The following is a 14,405-nucleotide window of genomic DNA, read 5'->3' on the forward strand; positions in this document are numbered from 1 at the left end:
TGACGCATCTGGGTTGTATCTGCTAGTTATTGATCATGTGCCACATTTCATAGATACCCTTCATAGTCGACATGCCAGGTTGGTGGAGTTGATCAGTGTATTATTCCTATTTCTTGGAATCGATATGACAAGTTTTGGAAAAGAGCATGATCTTTTCCTCCTGCAAATTTCGATATAAGTCATGATCAACCTCCTAATCAGCTGTCAATCGCGGAGTACGTAAACGCGAATGGCGGGCATCTTGTTCTGACAGCAATGCTCAGCTGTCGAACTGAGACAGCATGTCGAACTCGAACGGGATTGGTCCGTTCACAGGCCCACGACAAGGGCACAGACGGTCACTGCCATAGCCATGAGCCCAGTTCCAGCACGGTCCTTGGGGGCCAGGTCAACCGTGGGAGCTGTGGGGTTCGAGTTGACAGATGTGGCGGTTTCCTGAGATTCAGTGGTTGAGGCATTAGTGTGGGTTGTGCTGGCTGCTGACGTGTTCAAAGTGTGGCCAGTAGATTGCGGAGACGTCTGCAGCTCCTCCGATGAGGTGGACACAGAAGTCGACACACTGGCGTCACTCGAGCCAGAGCTTTGGGAAGGGGCCGGAAGGTCAGGGGTACCAGTGGCAGGTTGGTCTGGCGATGGGGCAGGGACTGGATTTCCGGGGGCCGTCTCCTCGGGAGGATTAGGAAATGGCAAGCTTGTAGGAACGGGAAAGGAAGGCCAAGGCAAGCTGGCATCAGGAGGGAGTGCAGGAGGGACTCCAGAAGGGCAGTCCACAACAACAATCGTAGTAGTAGTAACTGGACTGGTTGTTAAACCTAATTGGCCGGAGTAGGGCTTATGTGGGCAACTTGCCATCACGGCGAAGATTCTCTCGCCTAACGGCAGGGGACACTGCAGCATCTACAGATCAATGAGTGTCATTATGCAGGACAGGTCACCAAAGTGATGCATACCAGCATCGGAATCAGGATGACCTGGAAGCCAAGTTAGCGGCGTCTAGGATTGCGTAACCCGAGAGACGGGCTAATCACACACCCAAACAGAGGCCCATGGCAACCAGGGCCCAAATGACCAAGTTTGTCATCATGGTCAGCAATCAGTGGTGAGGCTAACGAAGGACTGATGGTGAGTGTGAAGGAGAGACGGTCCTGATTGAACGATCGACGGAGTTGGAAGATGATGGGAGGATGGAAGAAGAAGAAGTGAGTTTGGAAAAGAGCAGTGGTTTATATAGCAGAGAGCTATGGCATAGAAGGAAGGAGCAGAGGGTCACAGAAAGCAGGAACAATGCTGTCCACGATGTACCTGCCTGATTTGTCCTACTATCCAATAGGATGTCAGGCAGTGGTGGTGGTACCTGTGATATGGCATGGCAACAGCTCAGATTGTTACACTGGGGGTTTTTCAAACTGGACTGCCATGTGTAGGATGATAGCAAAGAGATATTGTACCGAGGGCCAACGTGTTACTGAATGGATCGATGCAGCTGCAGGGACCCGGCCGAGGGAGCGGATTTCCGCTCCGTTCTTGGCAAATATGTCCATTGTTCCTGTGGTTCCGCTGTCTTGGTGCGCAACATCTCGGATAGTGGACGATTGGACACTGCTCTACCGACCTGGCGACCTCTCCGCACATACTACACGGCTCGGGAAAGCAACTTTACTAAAATCTCTGCAATACTGAGCTTCTCCAATCGTTCTCCCTGTGTCTCTGCCCGTGTCGAGTTCTCTGCTTGGTCTCTCATTGAGGTACCTTTTCCATTGAGTCCGCGGCCTTGAAAGCCAGCAGAGCATGTATCCTCGAGAGTTTACCCAATGCCTTTGCCCAGCTCGGTTGGAGCGAATGGGCACCGAGAGTCTGCTCATCACTGTCGAGTCCCGACGAGGACGCCATCGGAGTGTCGTAAACACAGGGAGGAGTTGACAAATAACCAGACCGAAGTACGAAGTAAGCTTGCTCATGAGAAGTGCAGTCTATCAATAGCACATGCCTACTTTAGCCATATACCCAACTTACTATAGCTATGTACTCTGTAGGTTCAACGAACACACCACAAACACCTGATCGATCGGCTAGTGCTCATCATACTCCGGTTCTGGACGGTCTAGAGTGGACAAGCCTAGCCGCTTTGTGTGACCCGCACTTGACTCATCACATTAGATCTTGAGATCTGATCTGCTTGTGCATATGCAGGAGACTCGTCAGAAAAACCGAAAATGGGCAGCCAAGAAAATTAGAATACGAGGACACGATACGTGCCACGTGGATCAGAATTGCAGATACACACATATATCTACCGAGTAAGTACATAACCTTTCAATCTGTTAATCTTTGTCTAAGATCGGTTTTTCACCGCAAAGCACTATGTATGATGTTCGGAAGTCTGCTGCTCGATGACATCATCAGGCAAATTAAATCGGAGAAGCCAAAATCTGCCAAGGCGCTTCGACCCTCACAATCCAACCGGAAACCAAAACGCAAAAGGGACAAAAATCCGATTGGTCGGGAGCATGATCCAACCAATCAAAACCCTTCTGATCAGACCCTGAGCGAGCATCGAGCGATGCCTGTCAAAATCTCGGTTTAACGGTTCAACCCTGGGGAAATATGTAGTTAATATTTCTTTTGACCACCTACGTCATCCACTCATAGGTTAGGTCTTTAGAATCTCGCTCCGTCAGCGGTTCTTCTCTCTATTATTTTACACCGGAAAGTGAAAAAAGTAAGGTCAAGTAGAGAATTTGAGCTGCAGTTTCTTACTCTTGCGCTCCTACCCGGACACTTCTGGGAATTCTAAGAATCCAAAAGTCAAGGGAATGGCGTCGTCTCTCGATCTCATTAACTCACTGAAGTTGTGAACGGACATGCTCGCATACAGACTACGAGGATTTGCGCTGATTGAGGCGTGTGCTCATTATCTTCATTATTATACTAACTCTTTTATTACCTGTCCAAAGCACCCATTCATTGCCGGAGATTCGTGTGTTTTCCCCGTACTAAAAAAAAAAAAAAACGCCAAACATTTGTGAGGAATTGAGGGTTCGTAGAACGTGATAAGGCTGTGCGACGGCGTCCTCAAACGAGAAGGAAAAGGAAGCGCAGCGGACGGCTCATCTCCCGACACTGTCGGGATCAAGCTCCCGTTAAACAACATTTCTGTGTGATGACTAGCCATCCTTTGCTTGCCGTGACAGAAACCCAACCGAAGATCACCTTGCCTTGCCGCCTTGGTCCAGTGTCGTAACCAACACCAACCGAAATCAAACCGCTAAAAAAAAAAAGCACCACGGAGCCTGCCATCGTAGAATCATGACCGTTGTAAAACCAAAATCAAAAACCCAAACCACTGTACACCCAAACGTTTTGCATTGTCCGTTTCCCTTTCTAATAGGTCAATTTCACCTCGACAGGCGCCGGCGTGTTCGAGGAATCCGTTGGTGTGTTCACCTCCAGCTTGGACGCTTCTGTGATCTCCGCCACCATGTCCTGTCCTTCGGGGAGATGCTGGACGACGTCGTCGTCGACCATAGTATTCAGCCCGTTCTCGTTGACCCGAAGCACGCGTACGATCCGGTCCGGGTCGATGCATTGCTTTTCGGAAATTTTGTACATCAGATCTCGAACAGTGCGCTGGCTGAGGTAAACCGCTCGGTAGTAATCATCTTCGCCGCTTTTGCCAGAAAAGCGGATGTAGAAGCATGCAACTGGTTCCCGCATTAGTATACTTGAATCGGCAAACTACTGTAAAGATGTACTCACTGGGCTTGGGCGGACGCTCGGCCGGCGGCCGATAGGTCGGGTCTAGGTCCACCGCTTCGATGTATCCGCCCGACAGACCATCTCGCCCGACTCTCTGTACCTTGACCAGCTGCGTCGAGAGACCCGATCCCGCGCTACCGTTGATCAGGTCCATCCCGCCGTGTTGACCATGTTTCGGGGGAAGCGGTCGATCTGCGAAGCCATGGAGGGAGGTCAACGAGGCAACGCTATTCGAAGGCGACAAGGCATTAGAGGTTTCCGATGTAAAATCCATACTCTGAAACGACTCCAGGGTGCCTTTCCGAGACAACAATTCCAGTTTGGCGTCCTGCGCATCGCCTGGGAGGATGACCGGAAAGGCGTCGGGGTCGTCCTGCACTTCGCCCCGCAGACAGAATGCGCTGACAGGCCGCGGCGAGGAAAACATGCTCTCCAACATGGTGAGCTTGATGCGTAGATCTTCCTCTGGGGCCGTCTTTCCAGTCTCCGATTCCATCGACCAGGATCGGTCGTGCTTGGGGGCTTTGGCGGGTCGACTGTCAGGACCAGCCTTGACAACGACCGAGGTGCCGTTGCGTTTCCGCTTGCCACTATTGCCACTGCCCGCCTCCATTTGCGCAATTTGCTGCTTGAGCTTTTCAATCGACTTCTTAACGTGAGACACGTCGTTGGTGAGCTTCCGTTCCGCGCCATGGTCACGGAAGAGTTTGACTTTGCAGTAACTGATTTCCGCAGCGCCCAAGGTCGCCGACCGGGCGTCGTCGGGCTGCAGCACTTTTGTCTTGGCGCAAAGCCGCACCGGGATCCCCTTGACGCCTTTGGAATGGCTGAAGTCGGTCGAGAGAAAGTTAAACCGAACGGTCACGGTACACTCCGACGCTCCTGTCGTCGGGTTCCGACTCCAGGTCACGCTGAATCCATCGAACGAAGTGCTTTCCACCTCGACCTGTGGGCAGTCCCCATTGCTCGGTAGCGAGTCGATGTATTCGACTGCTTGTAACTTGCCCCCGCGCTGATGAGCTTCATTGATCCCTCGGCCCTCCTTCCACAACTGCCAGCAAGCAGCCGGTCGGGAGCGTTGTTGTTCATCGTCAAAAGATACACGGATGTAAGTCCGATATCGCTGCGGCCTTGTGCTCGAAGAGGGCAGAGCCTCGGTGTCAACGATCGAGATCGAGTACGACTGGCCTTTGTTTAGGTATGTCACCGGAATCTCGTCCGGATGCTTGATCATCGCCGTGGGAGCCCTCAATGTGACGGCATATCTAAATCTGAAAACCAAGGGTCAACGACGAAATCATAGGGGAGCAATGCACACGGTCATCTCGGCATGTGACTGGGATTGCGAGGTCGTTCGAGAGGCGAAGGAAAAAAAAAAAAAAAACTACACTTTTCACGGCACGCGACTGAGCTGGTTTGCAAATTCGTCGACAGGGTTGCAGCCGGCGCCACCCCGTTCGTCCGGACGTCTTGCATCAGGGTAACGGACTCGACCGATCCATCCTCCGACGAATCCATTGGGTGGAACCCGGCGTCGCGAGGAACGAAGGAATCGGGAACCAAGCCGGTGGGTTGCGCAAGAGGCTGGACGTTGTGGAAATGGTGGGACATGAGGTGTTGCGAAGGGTTGTGAAACCCATCACCTAGGTGGATATCCGGTCTGGAATCAAGGTTCGACAGCGGGCCAGGGAGGCCATTCGGCAACGAGAGAGAGTTCGGCATAGTCAGCCCCAGGGTAGGAGTATGCGGATCGCCGGCCTGGCTGTGAGCGAGCATGCCATGGATGCCATTCGGGGTCGCATTGCCGTAATCCGGAGGTGGGTTGGCCAGGGCCGTGAAGTGGAACGAATTGTGATCCAACACGCTGGGGGTGAATCGAATATCATGCAAGCCCCGCGGGATGGGATCACTCAGTCTTAGCTCATCAGTGGCATGCAGATACGTGCTGCTCGCTTTGCATTAATACATTGAAGCTCACACGGGCGACGAGGGCAGAAACGCACTCCATGTCCATGGCCTGGTGGATGGCGTTGGGACTCATGTTTGATGATTCTGGTTCGACTGTGGTGGTCACGACATGAGGGAAGCTCTTTTTGAATTGTAGAACGAGGTCTTCATCGAGCTTCCGCGTGGGTTTCCTACATTGGGTTGAAAGTTAGCGGTGAGAGCTGGAGCGGCTGGGGAACCCGAGCCCAGCCCAGGGCATCGAATCGTATATACCTGTCGCGAAACATCTTGGGCGATTGAGGCGGGCCGCGGGCGTGGAAGAAACTCCAAGCAATGGCACTTCCAGGCCCAAAGAGATGCGAACCAAGCAACGCGTCGGGACTAACAAATGATGCGGGCACGGAAGCTAGTTGCTCAATCAGACTCCCACAAGGGAGTATTAAATATAGATAAGAGGTGAGAGGGGCTGGACCTCTGGAGGCAAATGTGGCAAAGAGGGAGCACAAAATTATGCGAATAAAATAGTAGTCCGCGTACGGAGTAGTTTTATGTATGTAAATACTGTAGGTTAAATCGAGAAGAAAAAAGTGACGTCCCATGCGCGCAGATGAAGATACAGTAATGCTTTAATCAGTACCTCGGAACGATCGACAAGCGCGCGGAGAAAGGGAGGCGAAAAGAGGGACCTTGATATTTTCACTGTGGTTTTCTGGTAGTTTCACTATGTTGTTCAAGGCACCAAAACACCAACAGTAATCGTTTCTCTCACACCGAAACTTGCAATAATACTCTTCCGAGCGTTTCGGTACCTCACATATTGCAAAGATAGAGATTTTGCGCCAAGGTGGTGGTGGCAGTACGCGACGAAAAAGTTCAGCCCTTTAGACCTGAGATTTCGCAGTGATGCATCGAAAAGTGCCCTATTACAGACAACGAACCTACGCGTAGAAAACCAGACAAAGTTTCCTATTCAAGTAAAACATCATAGTGAAACTATAGAAAACCCAAAAGCCCCAAAAAGAGGAGCAGAACACCCAACCCAAGCTGTTATGACGAATGGATATCTAGAGCGTCCATGGAGTTATTCTTTGTCGACGAGGATCGCATGAGGTCATGGACGCGCCGAGACCAAATGGACCATCCGACGGGGATTTTGGCTCGGAGAGATGGCGCTGCTTTTGTCGTCGTTTCTGCTTCGTCGACACCAATGACAACCAACAGACGGTGAGGACCGTCAGGGACCAGCGGCATCATGGCCAAAAAGATATAACCTAACCCGACAGGTGTTGACCACCACTTTTCCTAGGTAGTTAGTCACTGGTTTAGTCGGGAGAATGATGTCTCTGTCCTATGAACGATTGATTGATGGACCCAATCGGTCCTGTACGAGTCCTGGCATCCATGCTTTGGATGTTTTGGGAGATTCCAGAATCGGGACGGATCGAGTCTGTTTGGTTAACTACATAGGTAGTTGGGTTATGATCAGAAAAAAAAAAAGGAACAATGGGCGCATTGTTTGCGGATTCTGTACGAGTATGAGACTCCATAGTACGGTACGAAGTATTACTCCGGGAGAAAAGATTGGAGAGAAGAGAGGAATGCCAGTTGGCCCTGACTGACTTGCATTGCAAAAATTGGGGAGAGGTCAGTCACAGTGTTGATGTCATGGGCGTTTTTATGGAGGTCTGATTGGCAGCGGATTCATTAGGTTCTGTTCCCCGCACGGGTCCCGCGCTAAAAGCTGTCCCGCTTCTCTTCCCTCTCTGATTTGGGACTTGGCTCAGCGGGTAAGCTCTTAGCCTCTGGCTGTTGCAGCCAGGTGCAGCCATGGCGCCGCACTTGCTGATCACGGCATGTGCTTACGTACTACAATATGGGCCCGATGGGGCCATGGGGGGTGTTCATTCCGCTGGTGCGTGTTCGTCGTGTGAGAGGTCCAACAAGGGATACTGTATGTATGTGTATGTATGGTGGCTATGCACAGGCATCGCGATGGCTGGTTTATGCTTTCGACAAAATCGGTGTGTCCCTCTGTGTTGAATTGCATGGTATTTGTTGCACTGGTCAATGGTGGACGGGAATCAGTTATACGGAGTAACCTACCAGAGTTGTATAACTACCTACCTACAGTACCTAGGTATCGTGATTACTGTACATTACATACATAGTACTCCGTACGAGTACTTTCATGGCCATTTCCACATTGCGCATGGACCATGTTCATCAATTGTTCCGAAGATTGGGGAAGCGCATTCTAGCGAGTCGTAATGCAGTCCAGTTGAGATAAGCTTCTGGGGAAAGCTGTCAATGTCCATGTCATCTTGGTCGTGATTCCAACCTTCGCACCAATCATCATCCACACGGGTTGACCAATCTAGAACTACTCGATCGGGGGGAGTACGAGTTCTCAGAGCATGGTTGTCGGTGGTCTCAAGCAACAAAGACTGTTAAATGAAATGATCACCCCGCTCGGCAAAGTGTGGACCGAGTTAACGAGTTACGGAATGCTTATCATGGACGAAGGACTTACTCTTCTCGGGAGAAACACACATTCGCACAGCCAAAAGAAGAGTATCGCTGATTGAATCCCAGGACAAACGAAGGACGGAGTGCTCGCGAAAACCACACGCCGGATTGCCTGGTCTGGGATCTCCCCGAGTCCTGAATCATCCTCAAAGTCGCCACTGGCGGAGAGATAACCGCCACCGGAGCGACCGAGTGAGACATTGGACCCATTGGTCCATTGTGGAAGACGTGATGCCGTGATGGATGAGAAGGCTCGTTGAAAGACCCCGTCAATGGCACAACCGAAGCCGCCACAAAGTCGTCCAGAGTTGCTCCGCTGGGTCGTCCATTATCGCTCAAAAAGGAGGGGTCCAGGGGGCCCATGACATCATATATTCTCACAACTCGTCATGCCAAACTCCCCGTTATGATCATTAGCCACTACGAGTACCTGGAGAGGCTAACAGTCAGCCTAATAGACAAATAACATGTCGTTTTGCTCGATAAAGCCTTATAATGGGCAAATAGTACAGAAGAAAATGATCCGGAATGTTCGATAATGGATTCGCCGCGCGAAGGACCGTACCAAGCTCTTCCCCCAAAGCTGGTAAAAGCGGGAATCAATCAATCCAGACTAAAAATGCCATCCTCTCGAGCAATCATCCACAATCTAAAAAGAATAAACGATAAGCCCCAGCAATGCATCCTGGCCAACCATGATCAATGCGTGATTATCAATGAAAAACTGTCCACCCACGAGCCGCAAGACCCAGAAACGCCGGCAATACTGTACCCTCGAGGTGGAATCAACAAGTGCCTACGCGCCGCATGGTTAGTTTGCTGCAGTTGCCGGTCGCAGTCGACGCCCTACCCTGAACCCCCCGTAGCATTCCCGTAGATTCCAGACTTCCTTCCGAAACTGGTGAGAATCTCAATGCCGTCGATCCAGAACCCCGCCCGAACATAGAATCCCATCAGAACCTCACCGCGCCGTGTGTCTGCCGAATCATATTTCAGTGATGTCAAGATAATACTAACATATAGGGCTGCCTTCAGACGGCCACCTACCCAGGACAAACTCATCACCGCCCGGCTTACCGCCGCGCTTACCAAACAGCTGGCTGGTCGCATCGTCATAGAAAAACTCGATCCCGTCGAGCGCAGCTCCATGATAGACTTTGATCGAGGTCAGGAGCTTGCTCGGCTTATATACGCTGTCCAAAATCACTTGCACCGGTTGGCTGCCCTCGAGCTTGGAGCATCCCAACGCATTGCACCGATATCCGGCGTGGCCCTTGGCCAGTTTCACCACCGACTCTTTCGATGTCAACTTTCCAAGGTCAGGAACGGTCTCTTGTCCCCGTCCACCCGAGTAGATCTCAAATCGAACCTTCTTTCTCTGCTGGTGCACGGGGAGCAACTGCCGTAGCTCAGCTTCCGTGACTGAGACCTGCCGGGGAACGCCGCTATTCGGCGAGTCAAAATTGGTAAAGTCGATGAAATGCTTGCAGATATCGTCGCCCTCGCCGTAGACCTCAATGAACGCGACCCCAGAGGCCGCGGTAATCAGAATCTTTCCATTCTCAACCGGCCAGATCTGGACGCTGGGCTCGGAATGCACGGGCGGGTCACTCGGTAATCGGAAACAAGGGTGGAAGCGGAACCGCAGCACATCAAGCCGGTGCCATTGGCAGTCATCCGCGGGCAGACAGAGCCGCAAGCCCTGGTTTCTGGTGCGGGTCGAATATGGTTCCCGGGTCATAAATGTACGATTCAAATGGATATAATCCCGCAACATGATGCCCGATTCCTGATGCGGACAGCCGAACAAGTGACCTACCTCATGCAGATGGGCTCCGATTCCGATATTGGCTGCCTCCCAGTTGCTCCCCGCCTCACCGCAATCATTCGCAACGTACCGCGTGTCCGTTCTGGTACAGTCGCTGAACGCGGGCACTACTTCTTCTAGACAACATGGGTAACTTTGGAGACAATGAGAGCCAAAGACAGCCAGTTTGATATCATCACCACTGGAACCCGCTGCAGCGTGCCCAGTGATAGTCTGAGTCTCGGTATCCCAATGGGAGTCGAGAAGGAGAACAGCTACGTAGCGTTCCTGACCAGGTTGCAGTCCAAAGTATGCACGAACAGCATCCTTGGCTATTCGAAAGAGTCCGTCTTTGTTCGCCGCCGGCCCGTACTGTTGAGCAAGGTCCAAATCCCGTAACTCGGCTACCGTCTTCTCGGTCCGGATGATATGGATCTTGGCCTCGTTTCGCATTCGTCCTGCCTGGGTGTCTCGATAACTCAGAGTTCCGACTTGCCATTCCTCTTCAAATCGGAAACAACGTCGTCCAAAGGAATTGCGGAACATCTGCTCTCCCGTAAAAGCTTGCCACAAGTAGGCAGCCATGCGGTACTTCCGAATTGCCATTGCTAAGCCGTTTCCCTCTCTCTGCTTCCGTTCAGGAACGGCGTCGTACGTGCCCTCGGAATCCTTTCCAAGGAGTACCACCAAGTCCAAGGGCGGCACATTGGTCAAAGGAAGATAGTTGATATTAAACCAGGTTGAAAGATTGACCGGAGATCCTACTATTGAGGACGTCTTTGGCGGCGCATAATCAAAGCGCAATCGGTTCGATCCCGGCACGAGGTGAACCAGGGCTTTGAAATGGGACCCGGTCACCGGCCATGATGTTGACGGAAAGCTGTCTTGATGGTGGTGCACAGTTAGCGTTCCATCCACGGAACGCTGACGAGGATCCCCAACCTGACCGTAGACCAGAAGGACCTTCTGATGCACCTGTTTCAAGGGCATCCCGTTAACATGCGTTTGACGAGGATGTGCACAGAACGTTCGATACTGACCCATGAGTTCTCGGAGATTGAGACAATGCGAGGCATAAAGGGAGTTGCCGACTGTAGCGATCGGGCAGATCCGTTGACCGTAGGGATACCATTCTTTTGCTGATGGTTAGCAATTTGCCGACGCAACTTTGGTTCAGAGGCCAGCTCACCGTCATGCTGCTTGACTTAGGCTGAGGAGATACGGCGATCGGGCGTAGCGATGGTTGTGGTTGCGGTGTTGTTGTACCATTTGCCGACGCGTTTGTGAAATTGGAGGAGGATGCTGCTGATTTGACGGGCGAAGGACTGGACTGGGCACTCATGGTGGATAGCGTGGACGCGACTTCACCCTGTGAGGTCGAATCGCCCGAGCCGTTCGTGCGAAAACTGGCTCTTGACCGTCGTCGCAGGTCCTTGAAGAACGGCATGGTGCGGTTGACTACTAGGTACTAGTAACGAGGGGATAAGCAAACACAGAGCGGCAACGCGTATCTGCGTGGAGGGAGTTGGGGTTGGCCCGTCGAAGAGACTCCAGGATTAAAACAACCAACTCTTATATTAATTCCAGACCTTTTTTTGTTCTTTCTTTTTTGTTGGGAACGAAAGGTCTTACAATGAGAAGGAGCGAAGCACAGAAGTTGCCCTTCCGCGGGTGTGTGTCGAGAAAACAAGGCTTTGCAAACATGACAGTTGTTCGAGTCGGGAGAGGTGTGCAACAAGCTCCCTTCTCATCCCTGTTGACCCTCAACTTTCAAGGGGAAAAAGGTGGTGGGTCATGACGACACTGAAGGACCGAATCAACTGATGCTAATTCCTGCGGTTGAGATCCGGGACGGAGGTGTTTGGCCCTAGGTAACCCCGGCATGCCAGGGCGTACGTAACATTGTGCGGAATGAACGTGATCCGGTTAGAGTACCATTCAACTTCCATGCCCTTTGCCTTTAGGTTCTGCATTCATTTAGATTTACCAGGCAAGTCTGAAACAGGAACGATCTGGCGTTCCTTTCGTACGTACTTACCTGCTTGTAGGAATCTTCGTTCTTTTACGAGACTCTGTCGTTGGCCTTCTTCGTTCTGTTGATTAAATGGGTAGGTAACTGATTCCCTGATCTCCCTAAATGCTCGGTGGCAACCGATACCTGGCAGAACAACGAGGATACAGTGATTCCGTGGCAGTCCAGCGTCGAATTTGGAGAAGCTGCAGGAGCATCCTCACTGGCAGCTTGAAGCCTGCTGCGTCGTCTGTCCGACGAGCTACCGAGCTGCCAACTGGCATTATTGTGATTTTGCAAATCCATTTGGGGCTCCACTGCAATTTTAAAGTGAAAAATTTAACGAACGCCTCGCCCAGACCCAGTGCCCACTCGCTGATTTTGGAAGGCGGTAACGCCCGTAAGTCCGTATTTTTCTAGTCACTGGTAGTTACCGGAAATGGTTAGGTCAGAATTCCTCGCTTGAGCAACAAATAAGGCAACACCTCAAAGTTCCTCAGCAGGCTCAACAAGCCTGGGAAGCTCTGATTGGCTAACCTCGCCTATCCACGTGAGCTCCCTATCCTTGCAAATTTAACAATTGTTCCAAATGTTCGGTCAAGAAGACTTCAATTGCAATTGAAATCCGATTTCATTTTCACCAACTTCATTCGCCCACGACTGCTTGTACCAACTCGAAACCTCGAATCGACTGGGAACAAATTCCCACTGCCAAAGCACCTGAGTCTCGAGTAGCTCGTTCAATAGTTGATGGAGTAATAACAAATCGAGTGGCTGACACTTTATCCGGAGTAATACATACCTGCAGCCGTAGGCAGTGTTTGCTAACTGTATCCGTGGGCTCTTTTTTGACCTTTCCATTCCAGACACATTGGCCGGGTGACGCTTCCAGACGACTTCTTTGAGCAGACCCGCTCGGCCCTTTTCTTTTTTTCTTCCAGCTGGCACCTCAATAAAAAAATATATATACCACACTCTCCTATTCACCTTCCTCTCCTCCAGTCTCGGGGCACTTGGACGATTGCTCTCGTCAACGCCCCCCAAGGGCCTTCTTGCCTCTGATTCGCTGCCGTTGACGCGTTTCGTCCTCAGGCCGCTCTCAGCCCAATCCGGCTGTTGCTCTCACACCCCTCCGGAATTCCTCCCACTACTTTCGTCTAGCTCCTCGATTGTGCCCATGTCGACACAATTGGTCGTCAAACAGAAAAAATCATCATGTCTCGGGTCCACGATCGAACGATTCGGAAACTGGACATTGCCCAGGTACGTTTCTTTTCCCCGCTCCTGTAGACCGGACATAACAGCAAGGGCTGATGGGCCAACTCGACGAACAGGTCTCCCTCAACTTGCAAGACAGGCTCGGCTTAGCTAAGGTTCGCTATCAACGAGCTCAGTTGCGGGGCGCCGATGGCAAGGACAATGACGACGACGGCCAATCCTCCCTCCCCTCGGACAGCAGGCCTTCGGACTGGTCTTCCTATCTTGGCTATAGTCGCTCCGAAACTCCTCTGACATCTCCCATTCGAAATGTCTCGTTCTCTACAGAACTTCCTCGATCCGCCAAGAATAAGCATGCCGTGATGTTCAATTCGGAAGTGATGCAGCCAATGCTAAACGCGAGCCGCAAGCGGGTGCGGTCCAATTCCATCACCGAGCGGCCAACAAAGGTGCCAAAGGTGTCGTGGAAGAGCGCCCATGACCTGCCTGCGTCGTCTCCTGGCTTCTCCCGCCATATGCCAATTTACTCCAACCACCCACCGACGGTAGATTCGAGCAGTTCCGTCCACGTGACCTCAGATGAGGAGAACGATCCGGAGCCGCCCCCGTCAACGTACGGAGATGTGAGTTCTTCGATGATCAGTTCCTCGCCCCCACGGACACCGCCGCCGAAACCAGCTCGCTTGCCTAGAACAGATAAGGACCTTGACGCTGAAAATAGCGGTGCAGATCTGTTGCTATATTTGGCCAACTCTCCAACCCCTGCGAGGAGCAACAGCAAGCCGACACCGCATCCTCCATCGACGCCGCCCAGCAGGTACGCGGGGCCGTCGTTGACCCCGACCCCGGGAGGTGGTCTTTTTAACTTTGGTACTCCAAAAGAGCAATTCAACCTTTCCGACTACGTCAACGTGACTCCAAGCCCAGCACAACGTCAGTTGAGCAGTCGCACCCCTGGCAGTTTGTCCAAGACGCCACTTCTCCGTTCAGCCCGGAAATCTCTCAACTTCGACAACCTTGTGCCACCGGGATTGGAAAGTCCTACGGAGCGCAAAAGCTCGGGTCAGCCACTGGAACTGGGTGAGGAACTGCGGCCTTGATTCGGGCCCGTCCGTTCGTTTCCGCATTTCCTTATGCCTT

At 51.9% G+C, this 14,405-nt stretch overlaps 5 protein-coding genes across 5 annotated transcripts; 1 reads left to right on the forward strand and 4 right to left on the reverse strand.

The window, feature by feature from the left end:
* Positions 1 to 309: 309 nt before the first annotated feature.
* VTN31DRAFT_5497 (uncharacterized protein) lies at positions 310 to 1,084 on the reverse strand (the record flags this gene model as incomplete). The annotated part of the gene is made up of 4 exons (XM_069406002.1): positions 310 to 794; positions 850 to 897; positions 951 to 971; positions 1,033 to 1,084. The coding sequence occupies 4 exons, from the start codon at positions 1,082 to 1,084 to the stop codon at positions 310 to 312; spliced, it is 606 nt and encodes a 201-aa protein (XP_069259654.1).
* Positions 1,085 to 3,381: 2,297 nt separating this feature from the next.
* VTN31DRAFT_5498 (uncharacterized protein) lies at positions 3,382 to 5,990 on the reverse strand (the record flags this gene model as incomplete). Its single annotated transcript, XM_069406003.1, has 5 exons — positions 3,382 to 3,701; positions 3,757 to 5,027; positions 5,147 to 5,701; positions 5,760 to 5,894; positions 5,977 to 5,990. The coding sequence occupies 5 exons, from the start codon at positions 5,988 to 5,990 to the stop codon at positions 3,382 to 3,384; spliced, it is 2,295 nt and encodes a 764-aa protein (XP_069259655.1).
* A 2,938-nt stretch (positions 5,991 to 8,928) lies between these two features.
* Positions 8,929 to 11,483, reverse strand: VTN31DRAFT_5499 (uncharacterized protein; the record flags this gene model as incomplete). The annotated part of the gene is made up of 5 exons (XM_069406004.1): positions 8,929 to 9,025; positions 9,080 to 9,206; positions 9,277 to 11,011; positions 11,077 to 11,169; positions 11,226 to 11,483. 5 exons carry the CDS (start codon positions 11,481 to 11,483, stop codon positions 8,929 to 8,931), a joined length of 2,310 nt encoding a protein of 769 aa, XP_069259656.1.
* A 379-nt stretch (positions 11,484 to 11,862) lies between these two features.
* On the reverse strand, positions 11,863 to 12,353 carry VTN31DRAFT_5500 (uncharacterized protein; the record flags this gene model as incomplete). Its single annotated transcript, XM_069406007.1, has 3 exons — positions 11,863 to 12,003; positions 12,075 to 12,095; positions 12,195 to 12,353. The coding sequence occupies 3 exons, from the start codon at positions 12,351 to 12,353 to the stop codon at positions 11,863 to 11,865; spliced, it is 321 nt and encodes a 106-aa protein (XP_069259657.1).
* Positions 12,354 to 13,262: 909 nt separating this feature from the next.
* Positions 13,263 to 14,365, forward strand: VTN31DRAFT_5501 (uncharacterized protein; the record flags this gene model as incomplete). The annotated part of the gene is made up of 2 exons (XM_069406008.1): positions 13,263 to 13,310; positions 13,382 to 14,365. 2 exons carry the CDS (start codon positions 13,263 to 13,265, stop codon positions 14,363 to 14,365), a joined length of 1,032 nt encoding a protein of 343 aa, XP_069259658.1.
* Between the last annotated feature and the right edge of the window lie 40 nt (positions 14,366 to 14,405).

The sequence above is a fragment of the Thermomyces dupontii genome (assembly GCF_041956625.1).
Source record: "Thermomyces dupontii strain NRRL 2155 unplaced genomic scaffold VTN31scaffold_5, whole genome shotgun sequence".
NCBI lineage: Eukaryota > Fungi > Ascomycota > Eurotiomycetes > Eurotiales > Trichocomaceae > Thermomyces > Thermomyces dupontii.